A 19,137-nucleotide genomic window follows, 5' to 3' on the forward strand; every position below is an offset into this window, starting at 1 on the left:
ATAAAAGATGAGAAGAGATGCCTCAAATTTTAAAATTTTAGGAAAAGAAAAATCTATTTAAAGGACTAAATGAAGGAGCAAGGAAATATGGGGGGAAAATTTCACAGGTGTTTTGACAAATTCATTGTGGATATTCCTTATAGCAATCTGTAACATAGTTTGGGAAATTTCATCTGGTGGAGAGTTGCAATTTTTATAGCATGGGAAATGGGACTTTTTTTTAATTTTTATGGATTTAGAGGATGATGTAAGGGGTCAATATATTTTGACACTCATTTTCATATCTACTATGTTCCTTGATTATTTACTTTCAGCATCAGTAATTAAAATCCAGAACTCATAAGACTAAGTAGACAAGATTTTATTTGATGAAAATCCATAAGCCAATCAATGAAATACTGAAGCAACCCAAACAGGAAATGGAGGCCCCTTGTCCACCTTTGGCATGCTGTGAATCTGGAAATTTTAGGTAGATATCTGAAGACTACTTGTGATTATTTCTTATAATTTTGGATTTTCAAGTCTATGTAAGTTGGAAATTTACATCTAAATATTAGAATGTATATAAGGACGCCGGGGAAAAGTGAAAGTAAGGTAAATTGTGCCACCCACTAGAAATAATAAGGAAGAAAGAGTTGCCATTGTCAGCGCAGTGCCAACTTTCTGGGTATCTGGGAAGGACGGTGTGTGGAAATATGGGGGAAAGGCAATCCTGTCCTTGTGAATGATGGCTAAATAGTTGTACAAGACGGAAAGGAAGAGAAAGCTGCCAGCAATGATGTTCAGAACCCCTGAAAAGAAGAATGGATTGTAGGGGGCTTTCTTCCGGATTTTCCCTGAGTAAATTTTCCAAAGAGCAACAATGATGGAAACTGTCGCAACCATGCCGAGAAAGCTGGAGACAAGTAACAGGTGTTGAGCAACTCGAATATCCAAAGGAATGAAGGTATCCTGGTAGGTGTATGGGTAACACACTCTGAAAATGTTGGAAAGGTTTTCTTGGTGGTAAACGCAGGTCATCCACATCCCCACTAAAGTCATTCTGGGCTTGGAATCCATGGGCTCTCGAAAACCCCACATTCGCCAATGAGGTAGGGCCATAGATATGCTACAAAGGATCCATGCTAGGATGGCGGCAGCAAAGCCTCCTAGCTGCCGGCTGGCATGCTTTCTGACCATTTTAACGCTGACACTGAACACCTGGAAACTGCAAAGAAACACAGGACATCATGAGGATGGGCTCTTCAGGCCTGGGAGATTGTCCACTGTGGGGCAGTACCAGGAGAGAAGGGTTATGTTGATCAGGTGGGCCTTTGACCATGAAATCGACAGGGAGTGTGTTCTGATCAAACTCAGAGGGGCTTGCTCTGTGGCAACATTTACCAGCAGGTTGATAATCCACACACATCTAAATTTTTTTTTTTTTTTGACTCACATGATTTTTTTTTTTTTCATTGATTTACAGAATGGCTTCAGTTTATGAATAGTTTATTTCCATGTTTTTTTCTTTATTTTATCATTTTTTTTTTTTGCTTTTTTTTTTTTTTTTTTTTTTTTTTTTTTTTTTTTTTTGCATTGTTTTCTGTTAGGCTTACTATTTCGTCTGCCTCGTAAACATTTTTTTTTTCAGAGTTCTGTAATTTCCTTGATATCTACAATGTAAGATTTTTCTTTTACCACTGATTACAGACTCACAGTGAAGTTTGGCCCCAAATATTTAACCATCCAGATTGTCATCATAGCATGAAATTTCATACTGAAAATAGAAAGCCAACAGAAGCACAACAGTGGATAATTTATGCATTATCCATATCATGGAGTTACATGCCAACCTTAAAGATAGAAGTGTAGTCATACATTCAAGCTGTGTTACTTTTGACTCAGCACATTTAACTGTTCATTTTTTTGTGACACTGTATGGGTCTGTATCCCAGGCCAACCTTCAGCTAGAAGCAATCTTGCTCCCTCTCCTTGTTGGTATTAGAGGCAGGAACCACCACATCAGCTAACTAACGTCAGATTTTCAAAGTCTATCAATGCTACAGCCAGTATGAGAAGATTGTCAACTTCCATACTGACTAGTTTCTCATTGTATGGATGACCCATGCTTTCTCTGATCAATCATTGAGTTTCTATATCTGGATTAATACTGAGTTTTACCTATTATGAATGGTGCCCTGTGCATTGTGTGTGAAGATACAATGTATATATACCTGTGTGTATGTATGTATAACTTATTAACTTATGTTGATATACATTCTCACCTCCCTTGGTTTTATCCTAAGGACCAGAATTGAGTTTGTGTAATATGGTTTCTAGTGTGTATTTTAGAATTTACTAAATTGAAGAAATGACTAAGTTTAGAAAATATACTGTAGAAAGAAAGCAAATGAAGTTATAATAACTGAAACATAGTCTACAACTAAGAACACAAATATCAAAATCACAAAATGACTGCAACTAACAATACTTTTCAATAATAACTTTAAGTACCAGTGGTCTCTACTTCCCAATCAAAAGACTTAAGTTGGATAAAGAAACAAGAACTATTTTTGTGTAGTCTACAAGGAACTCACCTTCAAAGTTAGGAGCCACCTTAAATTGAAAGGATGAACAAAGTATCCTAAGCAAATAGGAATAGTAAAAAAGCAGTTTTCTCTGCCCTGATTTCAGACAAAACAGACTTCAAAATAAAATAAATGAAAGGAGACAAAGGATACTTCAGAGACACAGCATCCAACCTCTCAACCCAGACAGATCTCACTCACCCTTCTCCAGGTATAACCAAGTGAGTCTCCTTGACCTTCCCCTGACATATAGACTTTCCAACTACCAGATCTCTCCTTGAGACCCAAAACTATGGCCAAGCCTAGTCCAACCACCAATGTCTGCATGTAAAATAACCTTTATGCTTCTGCCAGGAACCACCCTGCCTTCCTCCCATTGAGAACGCCCTTCCCACACCACCTCTAACCTTTCCATTCAGTCAGATCTATACCCATATTCAAGGCCTGGACCAGGAGGGACATCCTATACAGCAACCCAGTCTACTGTTTCCAGTACACTGCATTCCTCCCTAGCCGTTTCCAACCTCTAATATCACTATGCCCACACATTCTCTCTTCTGACCTAATCTGCTCTATGCATATAAGATAAGAAAAGCAACTAACAGAATGAATCCATATGCCCAGATCTCACTGCAAAAATACAATCAATATGAAAGATCAAGCCAGTGTCTTCTCTCCAAAATCTACCAGACCTGTAAAAGTGTTTGCTAATGAGAATATATAGATGAGCCCTAGGACAAGAGCACATAATTTAAATCAATAATCATATGCTTCAGTAAAGAATTCAAGGAATGTAAGAAGACACAAAGAAACAGCTCAGTGAAGTTAAGGAGACAGAACTGAAGGAGAATAAATGCCTGAGTGATGCCCATAACACACAAATATAAGGTTGATGGAAACAGCAAAGACAGCCTTGGGCTTCAGAACAGAATTCAACCAGGAGATAGAAATATTGAGAAGAACCCCAGCTAAAATAAAAATCCAATCACTAAAGTAGAGAACTCAAAGAAAATCCTTGTAAGTAGAATGACTCTAGCAGAAAATAGAACATCAGGACTCAGAGCTAAAGTAGAGGATCTAGACCAAGCAAGCAATGGGTATAAAAATTTTATAAAAACACAGAGAAGGAACAAACAAGAAATGTGGGACATCATGAAAAGCCAAACCTTCAAATTATACACATACATGAGGGAGAAGATTCCCAAGTCAATAGCATAGACCAGGTGATCTTCAAGAAGATCATAGAAGGAAACTTCCCCAAACTAAGGTAAGGCACACCCATGCAGATACCGAAGCACACGAAACACCAAATAGACAAGAATAGAAAGGAAGATACCACAGCATATCATAGTTAAAATACTTAAGTATATATGCAAAGAAAGTGTATTGAAACCTGCATGGGAGAAACTGCAAGTCACATATGAAGAAAAACTCATCAGCATAACAGCTGATTTCTTGATGGCAACCTTGAAATTGAGAAGAGCCTGGAACAATGCATTCAACTCCTAAAAGATGGAAAAGCCTAGACTAATATAAGACTAATATACCAGACAAAACTGTCTGCCCCTGTGACAGAAAAACTTTCCATTATATAAATCCCCTAAACAATTTCATATCCAACAAACCAAACCTAAAGAAAACATTGGGAGCTGTATTTTGGACTAAAGAGAAGAATAAGCAGAGTGGATGTGAAAAGAAATCGAGCCCATATTTTTTTAAATGTACCACTGAGGAAACAAACAACATAAATACCAACAACATAGTGATCACTATTAACCCACATATCAGTAATAAAGTAGACATGTAAAATGAATAGAAAATCTCTTAATAAAAAAAGGAGGAAAAAAGATACATGACAGAGCTATATTAGTAAAAACTTTATGATACTGACACAAGAACTGACTGGTAGATCAGTGGAACTAAATGGAAGACCCAACCATGACTACATGTAACTTCAGCCATTTAATATTTGAAAAAGATGCCACAAACATAAGCAAGAGAAAAGAAAACATTTTCAACAAATGGTGCTGGGACAATTGAGTGTTCACATGTAGAAGAATGAAATTAAAATCATCTCTATCACCCAGAACAAAAAGTAATTCCAAATGAATCAAAAACCTGATCATGAAACCTGAAACACTGAAACTGTTAGAAGAAAACATATGCAGTGCCCCACATACTATAGTTGTAGGAAAGGACTTTCTGATAGTACTCAATTTGCCCAAGAATTAAGGCCAGCAAATGACCATGGGACTTCATAAAAGTAAAACACTGGTATAAATTACAGATAACACTTTTTTCTTTTTGTTTATAAAACAGTTTAATTTGGGGCATACAGTTTCCAAGGTTAAACTCAATAATCATCATGGCTGCAGGTAGGTAGGCATGGTGCTGGTAAGTAGCTGAGAGCTCACATCTTGAGACATAACCATGAGGCAGAAACAGCTAACTGAGAATGACATAAGGCTTTTGAAATCTCAAAGACAATCCCAGTGACATACCGCCTCAAATAAGACCATGCCATAATATTTCCCAAACAGTTCCAACAACTGGAGACCAAGAATTCAAACATATGAGCTTATGGGAAGCATTTTCATTCAAACCACCACAGTAATTAATACTAATCCCAAACTATAGTGACTATCAGTCTCTTTTTTGCCTTTATTATTCCTTTCTCATACACATCCCAATGGTAGTTTTCCCTCCTCATCTTCCTCCCAGTCTCTGACCACCTATTTCCCCTCTCCCCTAGATCCACTCCTCCTACATTTTCCTTTGAAAAGTAGTCTTCTCAGATATGTCAACCAAATAGGGCATAACAAGTTACAATAAGACTAGGCACAAACCCTCCTATCAAGGCTGGATGAGGCAAGCATTTGCTGCATATTGCCTTGGTTTGTCATTTTTTTTGTCTTACTATTCCTTTGATAGTTTTGATTTTTTGTTTCTATGGGTTTTGTTTCTTGTTTTCTTTTGAGAGAGAGGAGAAAGAGAGAGAACATCAAGTAGGTTTGTAAGGAGGTGGGTAGTATCTGTGATGAGTTGGGGAGGTAAACACTACTATATATATATATAGTTTGAAAAATAAGAAAAAAGGAGGTAAACAGTAAAAAGATTCTTCATAGCTAAACTAGCAGTAAACAGATTTAAGAGGAAGTCCACAAGTTGGGAGAGAATCTTTACCATATATGTACCTTTTACAGGATTAATATCCAGAAAATATAAAGAAATAAAATATTCAAAGATTCAAAAACAAAAACAAAACCAAAACCCAACCCATTCAATTAATTGAGCCTCAGTCCTGAACAAAGAGTTCACAAAGGGAGAAAAAAGAGAGAGATAAAAAAGTTCATCATCCCTAGCAATTTGGAAATGCAAATCAAAATCAGAACTTTAATATTTCATCTTACCCCAGTTAGAATGCAAATATCAGCAAAACAACAGAAAACAAACACTGAAGTAGGTGTCGGGGGAAGGGAGTCTTCATTCACTATTACATAGGATTATACACTGCTACAGTCACTATTTAAATCAATGTGTAGGATTATTAGAAATGTAAAAATAAATCTATCATATGACCCAACTATAGCATTCCTTGACATATGCACAAAGGACAAGGCATCCTACTTCACAGATACTTGTGTAGCCACATTCATTGCAGTTCCATTCACAACAGCCAGGAAATGGAAATAACATAAATGTCCTTCAACCAACAACTTGATAATGATATATAAGTACACTATGGAATATTATTCAATTATAAAGAAAAAGAAAAGAATAAACTTTTTAGGTAAGTGGGTGAAAATAGAAAAAATCATAGTGAGTGGGGTAACTGAGACTCAGAAAGCCAAATATCACTCACTCTCTAGCCTCAAATCTTTAGATATGAATAAATATCCTGAATTAACTTCCTTAACTAGGAAGGTCAAAAGATTCCTTAGCTGGATTATTCAGTGTGGTAGCAATAGAGAGGGCAATAGCAGAATACAGGTGATCATTTGATCTGGGAAATGGGAAAGGGGCAGCCCTAATTAGGGAGGGGTGGGCGACAGAAAAACAGAAAGAGGAAGGAGATAAAGGAACAGTAAGAAGTTCAGAAAAATTGTAAGGACTTACTAAAAACTTTAATAACCTATAAAACAAATTAATTAGTGGAAATTTTCTCTTTTGAACTATTATTGCTCCTTCCAATAGCCAAAAATGACCTAACAAAACCCACAAAATGATGCATGAGCCTTGTTTTGAGTTGTGGTTCCAGGCTGTCCTGGAGAATACCAAAACAGACTATTGTAAATTGTCCTTGATTGCCCCCACAAACATCATGCACTTCAGATTCAGGGAATAGAGACTTCTGAGCTGAACTAACCTGAATGCCTTCTCCCTGAGAATTACTTTAATGATACTGGAAGGAGCTGTGCAAGCTTCCAGAGGATGGCGGAAACAGACAGTCCTACCCAGCTATAATGCCTATGAACCACAACAATAACCACTATGGAGAGATAAGCCTAAGTTTGTAGTAGTAGCACACATACCTTGCTAGTAACCAACTGTTCTCTAATTGGACTTAAGAACCAATTAGGAAAAGCAAACCATGCCTGGTACAGGAAATCTAGCTAACTACCCAGGTCTATTGAAGTCATGGATCTTGAAGGAGAACCTGCAACTACTACTTAATTAAAACAGCATAATCTCTAACTACTTTCTAAATATTTGTCATTATATACCCTCAGATAAGTGTATTTCTCATCTCACCACTCATAAAGAAAGCTTCTCTTTACAGCAGATGAAAACAATTACAGAAGTCCACAACCAATCAATATGCATGGTTATGGAGCCCAGTCCCACTACTACAGAACACCTCCCACATCTAAGTCTTGGGGAACATTGTGGAAAATGGCCATGAAAGATTGAAGGAGCTAGAGGAATATAGTTTGCTGTGAGAATATGTCTCCTAGTAATGTCAAAATGCCTTAACATGCCTTAACATGGACAGAACAAGTTCTACAATCATAGATATGACCAAGTGGATAAAGAAAGCTCACCAGGCTCAACCCTACACAGAAAACTACAGACAACAGAGGAATGCTGAAACTGTAAAACAGTCTTACCCAGGAAAGAGCACACCAATTGGCTATCCAATACCAAATGTTCAGCAGTAAAAAGACACATACAAGTAACATTATACAGACTGAGCAGGTTGTATTTAGGAATGTATATGTATATACATTTACATGTAACAATGATTAATGAAAAAGGGTTGTGTATTTGAAAGAAGGCAATGAGGGATTTATGGGAGTGCTTGGAGAGAGGGAAGTAAGAATAATGATGTCTGCTATCTTCCTGTGAGTGCACCAGAAAACTCTATAGTCCACTCCATTGGCAATTTCAGAGTGAAAACACAAACAAATCTCCTGCAACAATAAAAGATCAATAAACTTGAGAGCTGGTTCTTTGAGAAGATAAACAAGAATTACAGACTATTGGCACAATTATTTCCAAATGAATCAAATGAAGAGATTCAGAGCTAAAAGGGGAAATAACTGGCATCAAAGAAATTCACAATAAGGAAAAAAATAAAAAATTACATTCTATAAAGTTATAAAGCCTAAAAGAAATGGATGAGTTTCTAGATGCATCCAAACTACCAAAATTGAGCCAAGAAGAGATCAACAATTTAAACTGGTACATAAATAAGGAAATAGAAACAACAATAAAATGCATTTAGAGTTCTTCAATTTTTTTCTTCAATATCTTAAAGTTTTTATTATATAAGCCTTTCACTTACTTGGTTACAGATATTGCAAGAAAGTTTTTGAGCTTATTAATTTGCATATAAGAGGGTTACTGATTTTTCTGTGTTAATTCTGCATCCTGCTACTGTGCTGAAATTGCTTTTCAGTGGAAGAAGTTTCCTGGGGGAGTCTTTAAGGAATTTTACATATAAAATAATATCATACGCAATTAATGATACTTTGAATTATTCCAAAGATGAAAAGTCCTCCCATGCTCATGAATCAGTAGGATTAATATTGTAAGAATGGCCAGTCTGAGTTCCCATCTGGACCAGAGGTGAGTGTCTGGGGTCATACCCAGGGAGGCCTGTCCCTAGGTCCCATCCCTGGACACCAGCCATTGCTGGGAAAGACCTGCACAACTTGGCCCCAGTTTCTGGCCCTTGAGCAGGGCCTCCACAGGAAGGTTCCCCTTCTCCAAGATACCCCCCCGGGAGACCCTGCAATCTACATGCCTTGCCCCCACACCCATCTGCCCGAGACCCCCTGCCACTTCCTGAGATTTGGTGACCAGCCCGCAGCTCCCATCTGGCCCAGAGAGCTCCCATCTGGCTCAGAGAACTCCCATCTGACCCAGAGAGCTCCCATCTAGCCCAAAGAGCTCCCACCTGGCCCAGAGAAAAAGAGATCTCTCATTGGACAAAGAGCCGTCATTGGACCAAGGGTAAACTCAGGAGACAGGGAATCTGCCAGCCATGATTAGACCAAGAGTGGCTTTCTGAGAAGCAGAATCCACCACCTCTCACTGGAACAAGAGAGGCTTCTTTAAACGCCGAATATGTCAGCTCGGTCTGGACCAAGAGCGCTGAAAAGACCAAGAATGAATCCACAAGGAGATGGGCAGACATCAAGGCAGAGAAGTACATGCAACAAAATAAAGAGCAATACAGCATCACCAGAACCTAAGCCCCCTCCAACAGCAAGACCTGAATATCACAAAAAGGAAGAAGCAAAAGAAAGCAACCTTAAGAACAACAACACAAAGATGCTAGAGGATTTTAAAGAAGAAATCAAAAATTAAATGGAGGAAAAGACAAACAAAAAAGTGGAGGAAATCAATAAAGAACATGAAGTGCCAAAAAAAAAAGGGAAGAACGCTATAAAAAAATAGAGGAAAAGACAAATAAAGCAGAAGAAAACAATAAATCCCTGAAAGAAAACCATGAAAAAGCAAGGGAACAGATGAGGGAAGCAGTCCAAGACCTGAATAGGGAAATAGAAAAAATGAAAAAGACACAAACAGAGGGAATGCTGGAAATAGAATATCTGAGTTAACGAACAGGAACTTCAGATGCAAGTATAACAAACAGAATGCAAGAGATGGAAGAGAGGATCTCTGGCACTGGAAATACGGTAGAAGAAATAGATTCATCAGTCAAAGAAAACACTAAAGCCAACAAAGTCATAACCAAAAAGTCCAAGAAATTTGGAACACCATGAAAAGACCAAACCTATGAATAATAGGGATAGAGGAAGGAGAAGAATACCAACTCAAAGGCACAGAAAATATTTTCAACAAGATCATAGAAGAAAACTTTCCCAACTTAAAGAAGGAATTACCTATGAAGATACAAGAAGCCTATAGAACACCAAACAGAATAGACCCCAAAAAAGTCCCCTCACCACATAATAATCAAACAACTAGAACGTACAGAATAAAGAAAGAATATTAAGAGCAGCAAAGGCAAAAGGCCAAGTGACCTATAAAGGCAAACCCATCAGAATAGCACCCGACTTCTCAATGGAGACTTTGAAAGCCAGAAGGACCTGGACAGATGTTATGCAGACACTAAGAGACCATGGATGTCAGCCCAGACTAATATACCCAGCAAAACTTTCTATTATCATAAACTGAATGAACAAGACATTCCAAGACAAAGCCAGATTTAAACAATACTTATCCACAAACCCAGCCCTACAGAAAGCATAGAAGGAAAATTCCAACCTATGGAAGTCAGATACACCATCGAAAACACAGGGAATAGATAACATCACAGCAGTAAACCCCAAAGAAGCAAAGTATACACACACTACCACCAAAAAATAACAGGAATGAACAATCACTGGCCATTAATATCCCTTAATATCAATGGACTTAATTCACCTATAAAAAGTCTCAGGCTAACAGAAACGATACAAAAGCAGGACCCATCATTCTGGTACATACAAGAAACATACCTCAAATTCAAAGATAGATACTACCTAACAACAAAAGCCTAGGAAAAGACTTTCCAATCAAATGGTCTTAAGAAGCAAGTGGGTGTAGTCATCCTAATATCCAGCAACATAGACTTCAAAGTAAAATCAATCAAAAGAGATCAAGAAGGGCATTACATACTCATCACAGGAAAGATCCACCAAGATGAAGTTTCAATTCTGAACATGTATGCCCCAAACACAAGGGCACCCACATATGTAAAAGAAACATTACTAAAGCTTAAATCACACAGCAAACCGCACATATTAATAGCGGGGGACTTCAACACCCCACTCTCACCACTGGACAGATTGAAACTTAACAGAGAAATAAGGGAATTAACTTATGTTATGATTCAAATGTACTTAATCAATATCTACGAAAAATTCCATCCTAACAAAAAAGAATATACCTTCTTTTCAGCACCCCATGGAACCCTCTCTAAAATCGACCACATACTTGGCCACAAAGCAAATCTCAACAGATACAAAACAATTGGAATAACCTCCTGCATTCTATCAGACCACCATGGTTTAAAGTTAGATTTCAACAACAATGAAAACTACAGAAAGCCTACAATCTCATGGAAACTGAGATAATGCTCAACTGAATCACCAATGGGTTAAAGAAGAAATAAAGAAATTAAAGACTTCCTAGAGATCAATGAAAATGAATATATCACATACCCAAACTTAAGGGACACTATGAAAGCAGTGCTAAGAAGAAAATTCATAGCACTAAATGCCAACATAAAGAAGTTGGAGAAATCTCACACTAGTGACTTAACAGCACACCTGAAAGTTCTAGAACAAGAAGAAGTAAAGTCACCCAGGAGGAACAGATGCCAAGAAATTATCAAATTGAGAACTGAAATCAATAAAATAGAAACAAAGAGAACAATACAAAATACTAATGAAACAAAGAGTTGGTTCTTTGAGAAAATCAACAAGATAGACAAGCCCTTATCCAAACTAACCAAAAGACAGAGAAAGACCATCCAAATTAACAAAATCAGAAAGGAAAAGGGAGACATAACAACTAGCACTGAAGAAATCCAGAAAATCATCAGGTCATACTTCAAAATACTCTGCTCCACAAAACTGGAAAATATAAAAGAAATAGATAATTTTCTGGATAGGTACCACATACCTAAGTTAAATCAAGACCAGATAAATTATTTAAATAGTCCAATAACCCCCAAGGAAACAGAATCAGTCATTAAAAGTCTCCCAACCAAAAAATGCCCAGGACCAGATGGTTTCAGCCCAGAATTCTAACAGATCTTCAAAGAAAAGTTAATACCAATACGCTTTAAATTGTTTCACACAATAGAAGCAGAAGGAATATTACCAAACTCCTTCTAAGAGGCTACAATTACTCTGATTCCCAATCCAAACAAAGATGCAACAAAGAAAGAGAACTACAGACCGATCTCCCTCATGAACATTGATGCAAAAATACTACAAGAACACATCAAAACAATTTATCCACCATGATCAAGTAGGCTTCATCCCAGGGATGCAAGGGTGGTTCAACATATGAAAGTCCGTCCATGTAATACACCATGTAAATAAACTCAAAGAAAAAAAAACCCACATGATCATCTCACTAGATGCTAAAAAGGCTTTTGACAAGATCCAACACCCCTTCATAATAAAAGTCCTGGAGAGATCAGGAATACAGGGAACAATCCTAAACCTAATAAAGGCAATTTACATCAGACCAGGAGCCAACATCAAATTAAATGGAGAGAAACTCAAAGCAATTCCACTAAAATCAGGAACAAGGCAAGGCTGTCTGCTCTCCCCATACTTATTCAATATAGTGCTTGAAGTTCTAGCCAGAGCAATAAGGTAACATACGGAGATTAAGGGGATACAAATTGGAAAGGAAGAAGTCAAGCTTTCCCTATTTACAGATGACATGATAGTATACATGAGTGACCCCCAAAATTTGACCAAGGAACTCATACAGCATATAAATACCTTCAGCAACAGAGCAGGATACAAGATCAACTCAAGAAAATCAGTAGCCCTCCTATATACAATTGACAAACAAGCTGAGAAGGAAGTCAGAGATACATCACCCTTTACAATAGCCACAAATGATATAAAATATCTTGGGGTAACTCTAACTAAGCAAGTGAAGTACCTATATGACAATAACTTTAAGTCCCTGAAAAAAAGAAATTGAAGAAGATGTCAGAAAATTGAAAGATCTCCCATGCTCATGGATAGGCAGGACTAACATAGTAAAAATGGCAATTTTACCAAAAGCAATCTACAGATTCAATGCAATCCCTGTCAAAAATACCAACACAATTCTTCACAGACCTGGAAAGAATAATACTCAACTTCATATGGAAAACCAAAAAACCCAGGGTAGCCAAAAGAACCCTGTACAATAAAACAACCTCTGGGGGCATCACGATCCCTAACCTCAAGCTCTACTATAGAGCTACAGCAATAAAAACAGCTTGGTATTGGCATAAAAATTGACATGTGGACCAATGGAATCGAACTGGTGATCCTGACTTTAATCTGCACACCTCTAAACATAAAATTTTTGACAAAGAAGCCAAAACTGTAAAATGGAAAAAAGAAAGCATCTTCAACAAATGGTGCTGGCATAACTGGATGTCAATGGGTAGAAGGCTCCAAATAGATCCATACCTGGAACCATGCACAAAACTTAAGTCCAAGTGGATCAAAGACCTCAACATAAATCCAGTTACTCTGAACCTGATAGAAGAGAAAGTAGGAAGTAGTTCTTGAATGCACTGGCACAGGAGACAACTTCCTAAATATAACACCAGTAGCACAGACACTGAGAGAAACAATCAATCATTGTTATCTCTTGAAACTGAGAAGCTTTTGTAGAGCAAAGGACATGGTCAACAAGACAAAGCAACAGCCTACAGAATGGGAGATCTTCACCAACCCCACATCTGACAGATAGCTGATATCCAGAATATATAAAGAACTCAAGAAATTAGATATCAAAATGTCCAACACTCCAATTAATAAATGGGCTATAGAGCTCAACAGAGAATTCTCAACAGAAGAAGCTCAAATGGCTAAAAGACATTAAGGGAATTGTTCAACATCCCTAATCATCAGAGAACTGAAAATCAAAACAATTCTGAGATACCACCTTACGCCTGTCAGAATGGCTAAGATCAAAAACACTGAAGACAGCTTATGCTGGAGAGGATGCAGAGCAAGGGGAACACTCCTCCACTGTTGGTGGGAATGCAAGCTTGTATAGCCACTTTGGAAATCAATATGGTGCTTTCTTAGATATTGGGAATCAATCTCCCCCAAGACCCAGCTATACCACTCTTGGGCATATACCCAAGCAATGTTCAATCATACCACAAGGACACATGCTCAGTTATGTTCATATCAGCATTGTTTGTAATAGCCAAAACCTGGAAACAACCTAGATGTCCTTCAACTGAAGAATGGATAAATAAATTGTGGCACATATACACAATGGAGTACTACTCAGCAGAGAAAAACAGTGACATCATGAGGTTTGCAGGCAAATGGATGGATCTAGAAGAAAAGCATCCTGAGTGAGGTAACCCAGACTCAGAAAGACAAACATGGTATGTACTCACTCATAGGAGGATACTAGATGTAAAAGAAAGGATGACTAGATTGCTACTCATAAGTCCAGGGAGGCTACCTAGAAAACAGGACCTTTAAGAAAGACATAGGGATCGCCCAATAACAGAGAAATGGATGAGATCTACATGAGAAAACTGGACATGAGGGGGGTAATGAAGGGCAAGGTTTGAGGGAAAGAGAACTTAGGGGAGTGGGAGATCCCAGCTGGATCAAGAACAGAGAGGGAGAACAAGGAATAAGAGACCATGATAAATGAAGACCACATGAGAATAGGAAAAAGCAAAGTGCTAGACAGGTCCCAGAAATCCACAAAGATACCTCCACAATAGACTACTGGCAATGGTTGAGAGAAAGCCCAAACTGATCTACTCTGGTGATAGGATGGCCAAACACCTAACTGTTGTGCTAGAAATCTCATCCAATGTCTGATGGAAGGAGATGCAGAGATCCACGGCCAGGCCCCAGGTGGAGCTCCAGGAGTCCAATTGGCAAGAAAAAGGAGGGATTGTATGAGTGAGAATTGTTGAGACAAAGATTGAAAAAAGCACAGGGACAAATAGCCAAACTAATTGAAACACATGAACTATGAACCAATAGCTGAGGAGCCCCCAGCTGGATCAGGCCCTCTGGATAAGTGAGACAGTTGATTAGCTTGATCTGTTTGGGAGGCTCCCAGGTAATGCGACCAGGACCTGTCCTTAGTGCATTAACTGGCTGTTTGGAACCTGGGGCTTATACAGGGACACTTTGCTTAGCCTGGGCGAAGGGAGGAGTGGACTGGACCTGCCTCAACCGAATCTACCAGGCTGAGCTGAATCCCCTGGAGAGTCCTTGCCCTGTAGGAGATGGGAATTGGGGGGGTATCCTGGGGGAGGGCAGGGGGTGGCTGGAGGAGGGAGGACAGTGGAATCCGTGGCTGATATGTAAAAATAAATTAAATTCTAAAATAAATTTTAAAAAAAGAATGGCCAGCCTACCAAAAGCAATCTACAAATTCAGTGCAATTCCCATCAAGATCCCAACACAATTTTTCACAGAAATTGATAAAGTAGTTGTCAACTTCAAATGGAAAAACAAAATACCCAGGATAGCTTAAATAATCCTAAGTAATAAAAGAGCTGCAGAAAGTATCACCATCTCAGATTTTAATTTGTATTACAGAGCTACAGTAATTTAAAAAAAAACAACAACAACATGAAATTGGCCTAAACCAGACACATTGGTCAATGGAGTAGAACAGAATAATCAGACATAACCCCATACACTTTCAGACACTTGATTTTTGACAAAGAAGCTAAGAATACACTGTGGAGAAAAGATAGACCCTTTAACAAATTGTTCTGGTCAAACTGGATAGCTGCATGTCAAAGAATTGACATTTATCACCCTGCACAAAAATCAATTCCAAATCAATCAAGCACCTCAATGTAAGACCAAATAGCCTAACCTGATAGAGGTCAAAGCATGGAATAGGCTTTAACTTATTGACACAGGAAAGGACTTTCTGAACAGGACAGCAATACCACACCATTAAAGAACAACAATTGATAAAAGGGACCTCAAGAAACTAAAAAGCTTCTGTACAGCAAATGATAAAGTCATTCAAAAAAAGAAGCAGCCCACAGAACAGGCAAAAATATTTACCAATACATCTGACAGAGGGTTAGTAACTAGAATACAAAAAAATAAATTAAAAAACTGATCAACAAAAGAAATAATTCAACCAAAAATTGAATTAATATATATAATCAGATATAATCAGAGTTCTCAAAAGATGAAACATGGATAGCTGAGAAACACTTAAGAAGCATTCAGTATACTTAGTCATAAGAAAGTTCAAATTAAAACTATGTTAAGATTTCACCTTACCCAGTCAGAATGACCAATATCAATGGAAAGTGACAGCTCATGCTGGCAAGACTGTACAGAAAGGGAAATACTTATCATTGTAAGAATGCAAACTGGTACAGTCACTATGAAAATCAAAGTGGAGGTTCCTCAAAAAGCTGAAAAGTGTTCTGCCACAATACCCAGGTAAGCCATTCTTAGACATGCCCAAAGAACTCTATATGTTATTACATTGACACTTGCTCTTCATGCTCATGGCTTCTCTCATCCTAATAGCCAGGTATTGCAAAAAGAAAGCCTAGATAGCCATTGAATGATAAATGGATCATGAATATATTGCAAATTTACATAATAGAATATTATTTAGCTGTAAATAAAAATGAAATTGTGAAGTTTGCAGGTAAATTTAAGGAGCTAGAAAATATTATCTCGCCGGGCGGTGGTGGCGCACGCCTTTAATCCCAGCACTCAGGAGGCAGAGGCAGGTGGATCTCTGTGAGTTCGAGGCCAGCCTGGGCTACCAAGTGAGTCCCAGGAAAGGCGCAAAGCTACACAGAGAAACCCTGTCTCGAAAAGAAAAAAAAAAAGAAAGAAAAAAAAGAAAATATTATCTCAAGTAAGTTGACCCAGATCTCAAAAGACAAATATTGCATATTTTCTCTTATGTGTGAATGTTTTGTTTAAGCTTTAGATACATGTGCTTCAATCAGAACAACCATAATGGTTAGGTAGCTATTAAGGGGCCAAGGGAGAGCAGGAGATAGCCAAAGGAATGGAAAATATAGCATAGTGTTACAAAGATAAAAAGGAAAACTAGAACAGGAAGATTAAATAGAGGGATGTGCAAGAAAAGTGAGGAGGAGAAAATAGGGAGGGATAACTGAAGCTAACGGAAATTTGAAAAACTATATGGAAATCTACTACTGTAGAAGTTTCTGGGGAAAATATATACATATATACATACACACTAACACACACATATGTAAACTTAGAGTCATTTATAAAAGGGGATACAATGCCTCAATTATACATCTTATATCACAAAGTTAAACATCCAGTGCCAGAAATGGGTTACATTTTGTTGAGTCATTGACCAAAAGTTTTTCATAGATCCCCAAACATCACATGTTAACTACCAAGACTCTGGATTGTTCTCCATAACCTGACAACAAGACCCTATAGCTGAAGATACCACTTACTTTTATCATCAAACATGGAAGCTTCACCTGTACTGGCCAGCATTCATTGTTCTAGAAAGTACTTTTCATACTATCAGAGAAGAAAAGTAATCATCAATATCACCCAGCTTCAAAGCCTGAGATGTAAAATAGTGACCTGCTTTCAAGATACACTGACATAATAGTTAGACAAATGTTATAGGGGTAAGCAACCACCATTTTCATTGTACTTAAGGCTCACTCCATGAGATGGAACACATATTTGACACTGCTAAAGTGGCCAATAACCTTAGACTAGATAGGTCAAACATACTATTATTATTTTGCTAAAGGAAATAGCAAGAAAATTATTCCTAATGACACAGTGCTATACCCATAGACCAATGCATTATTGAACCCTCTTCAGAGAAGCTTCTTACAGTAAATGGTAATAATACAGAGACCCACAAACTGCCAATGCCTGGTGAATTAGAGAGTTTGGAGCACTCAGCACTAAATGTATCTTTATCAAACCCCATCCCCTCACATTTCAGGGATCTATGTGGACAAGGAAGCAGAAAGATTTTTTAGAGCCAAGGGTAAAGGATGACTCCAAGGAAACAGCTTCTTCCACACCCAACAGGGCTGATGCAACCTGTACTCCCAGAGATGGTGACAGCATGTGCAATGAATGCCCACACATGTTCAAACCATATGTACTCTCAGCACAGAGAAGGAGAGGTGGATATGGGTCTCCCCGCTTACCAAGAAGCTATTTGCGATGGATACCTTCTGGGAAAGGGAAAATAAGTTTCATCAAATAGACTATCACTGCATATATCAACCACATCCCAGAGCTGAGCTTATATCCAATAGTAGTTTACTAGCAGAAACTGGACTTCATTTTCAGAGACAGAGAAGGAAACAGGCATAAGGAACTATCTTCAAAGGCACATTTCACAGGAACTACTTCCTGCCCAACATCCCATTTCCTTCAGTGTCCAGATCCTCTCAAGTTGGTATTAAGAGCTAGGAATGATTGATTCAACACAAGATCCTTTTACAGATACAGGCCACATTGAATGAGAGCACCATGGGAAATTAAGGACTAACTGTACAGGTGATAGAATATGATTCCTACTTACAGACTTGAGGAGAGAAATGTGCACATGGGTGGCAAACGGATGAGGCATGTACACATTATGCTAAAATGCCAGTCCCAAAATATCAACCACCAGGTGATTCCACTCAAACAGACCCTGGTGCAGTCACCTCCAGATGCAGACATCACAGAGGCAGTTGCTAGCAGCCAGGACAGTGAGAAATGATAGATGGCATTCAATCAGGACAGTATTTCAGTTGGGGAATATGAACAGTGGTGACATTACCACATCACTGTGAGTGTACATGCAACCATGAACTTAATTTTCCAAAGTCAGTCATAAATTCTGATAAGGATACCTAGAAACATTAATTACATACCCAACAAAGATGGATTAGAGCCTATACTTACCTGTTACACTATCTCCAAGTGAACTGGTGGCCAGTTATATGGTAAAATGTGGAGCTAACTGAACTAGCAGAGCTAAGACAACACAGCTCCCCTCACATGTCCTCCAAGGCTGGTTGCTTACTTCACAATCAGCTGTGTGGTGATTGGCCTGCTTCACAGTTCTTAGACCTTTATTGCATCATCACATTTCATCTCAGTGAGATCATCTCCCAAGTTTCAGCCATTAGTGTATGAGAGCAAAGACAGTTTGACTAACCATGGAAGAGTTTCAATTCCTTTTGTCCTGTTTTCTTAGGCAGCATTTGAGGAGTGAGATGTGTTTGCTAGTGTGCCTCCTTGCTCATAGTCAAGACCTACATGACTGGTTCATCCTTGTCCATTACTTTTTCTTTCTCTTTGAGGCATAGTTTCTAACCTTCTCATTGGAGGTG

The 19,137-nt window shown here is 38.2% G+C and overlaps 1 protein-coding gene across 1 annotated transcript; it reads right to left on the reverse strand.

Moving 5' to 3' along the window:
- Positions 1 to 366: 366 nt before the first annotated feature.
- Positions 367 to 18,932, reverse strand: LOC114681373 (claudin-34-like). The gene is made up of 2 exons (XM_028854862.2): positions 18,707 to 18,932; positions 367 to 1,207 (listed from the first exon to the last, which is right to left on the reverse strand). The coding sequence occupies exon 2, from the start codon at positions 1,177 to 1,179 to the stop codon at positions 547 to 549; it is 633 nt and encodes a 210-aa protein (XP_028710695.1). The 5' UTR covers positions 1,180 to 1,207; positions 18,707 to 18,932; the 3' UTR covers positions 367 to 546.
- Positions 18,933 to 19,137: the final 205 nt, after the last annotated feature.

The sequence above is a fragment of the Peromyscus leucopus genome, chromosome X, assembly GCF_004664715.2.
Source record: "Peromyscus leucopus breed LL Stock chromosome X, UCI_PerLeu_2.1, whole genome shotgun sequence".
NCBI lineage: Eukaryota > Metazoa > Chordata > Mammalia > Rodentia > Cricetidae > Peromyscus > Peromyscus leucopus.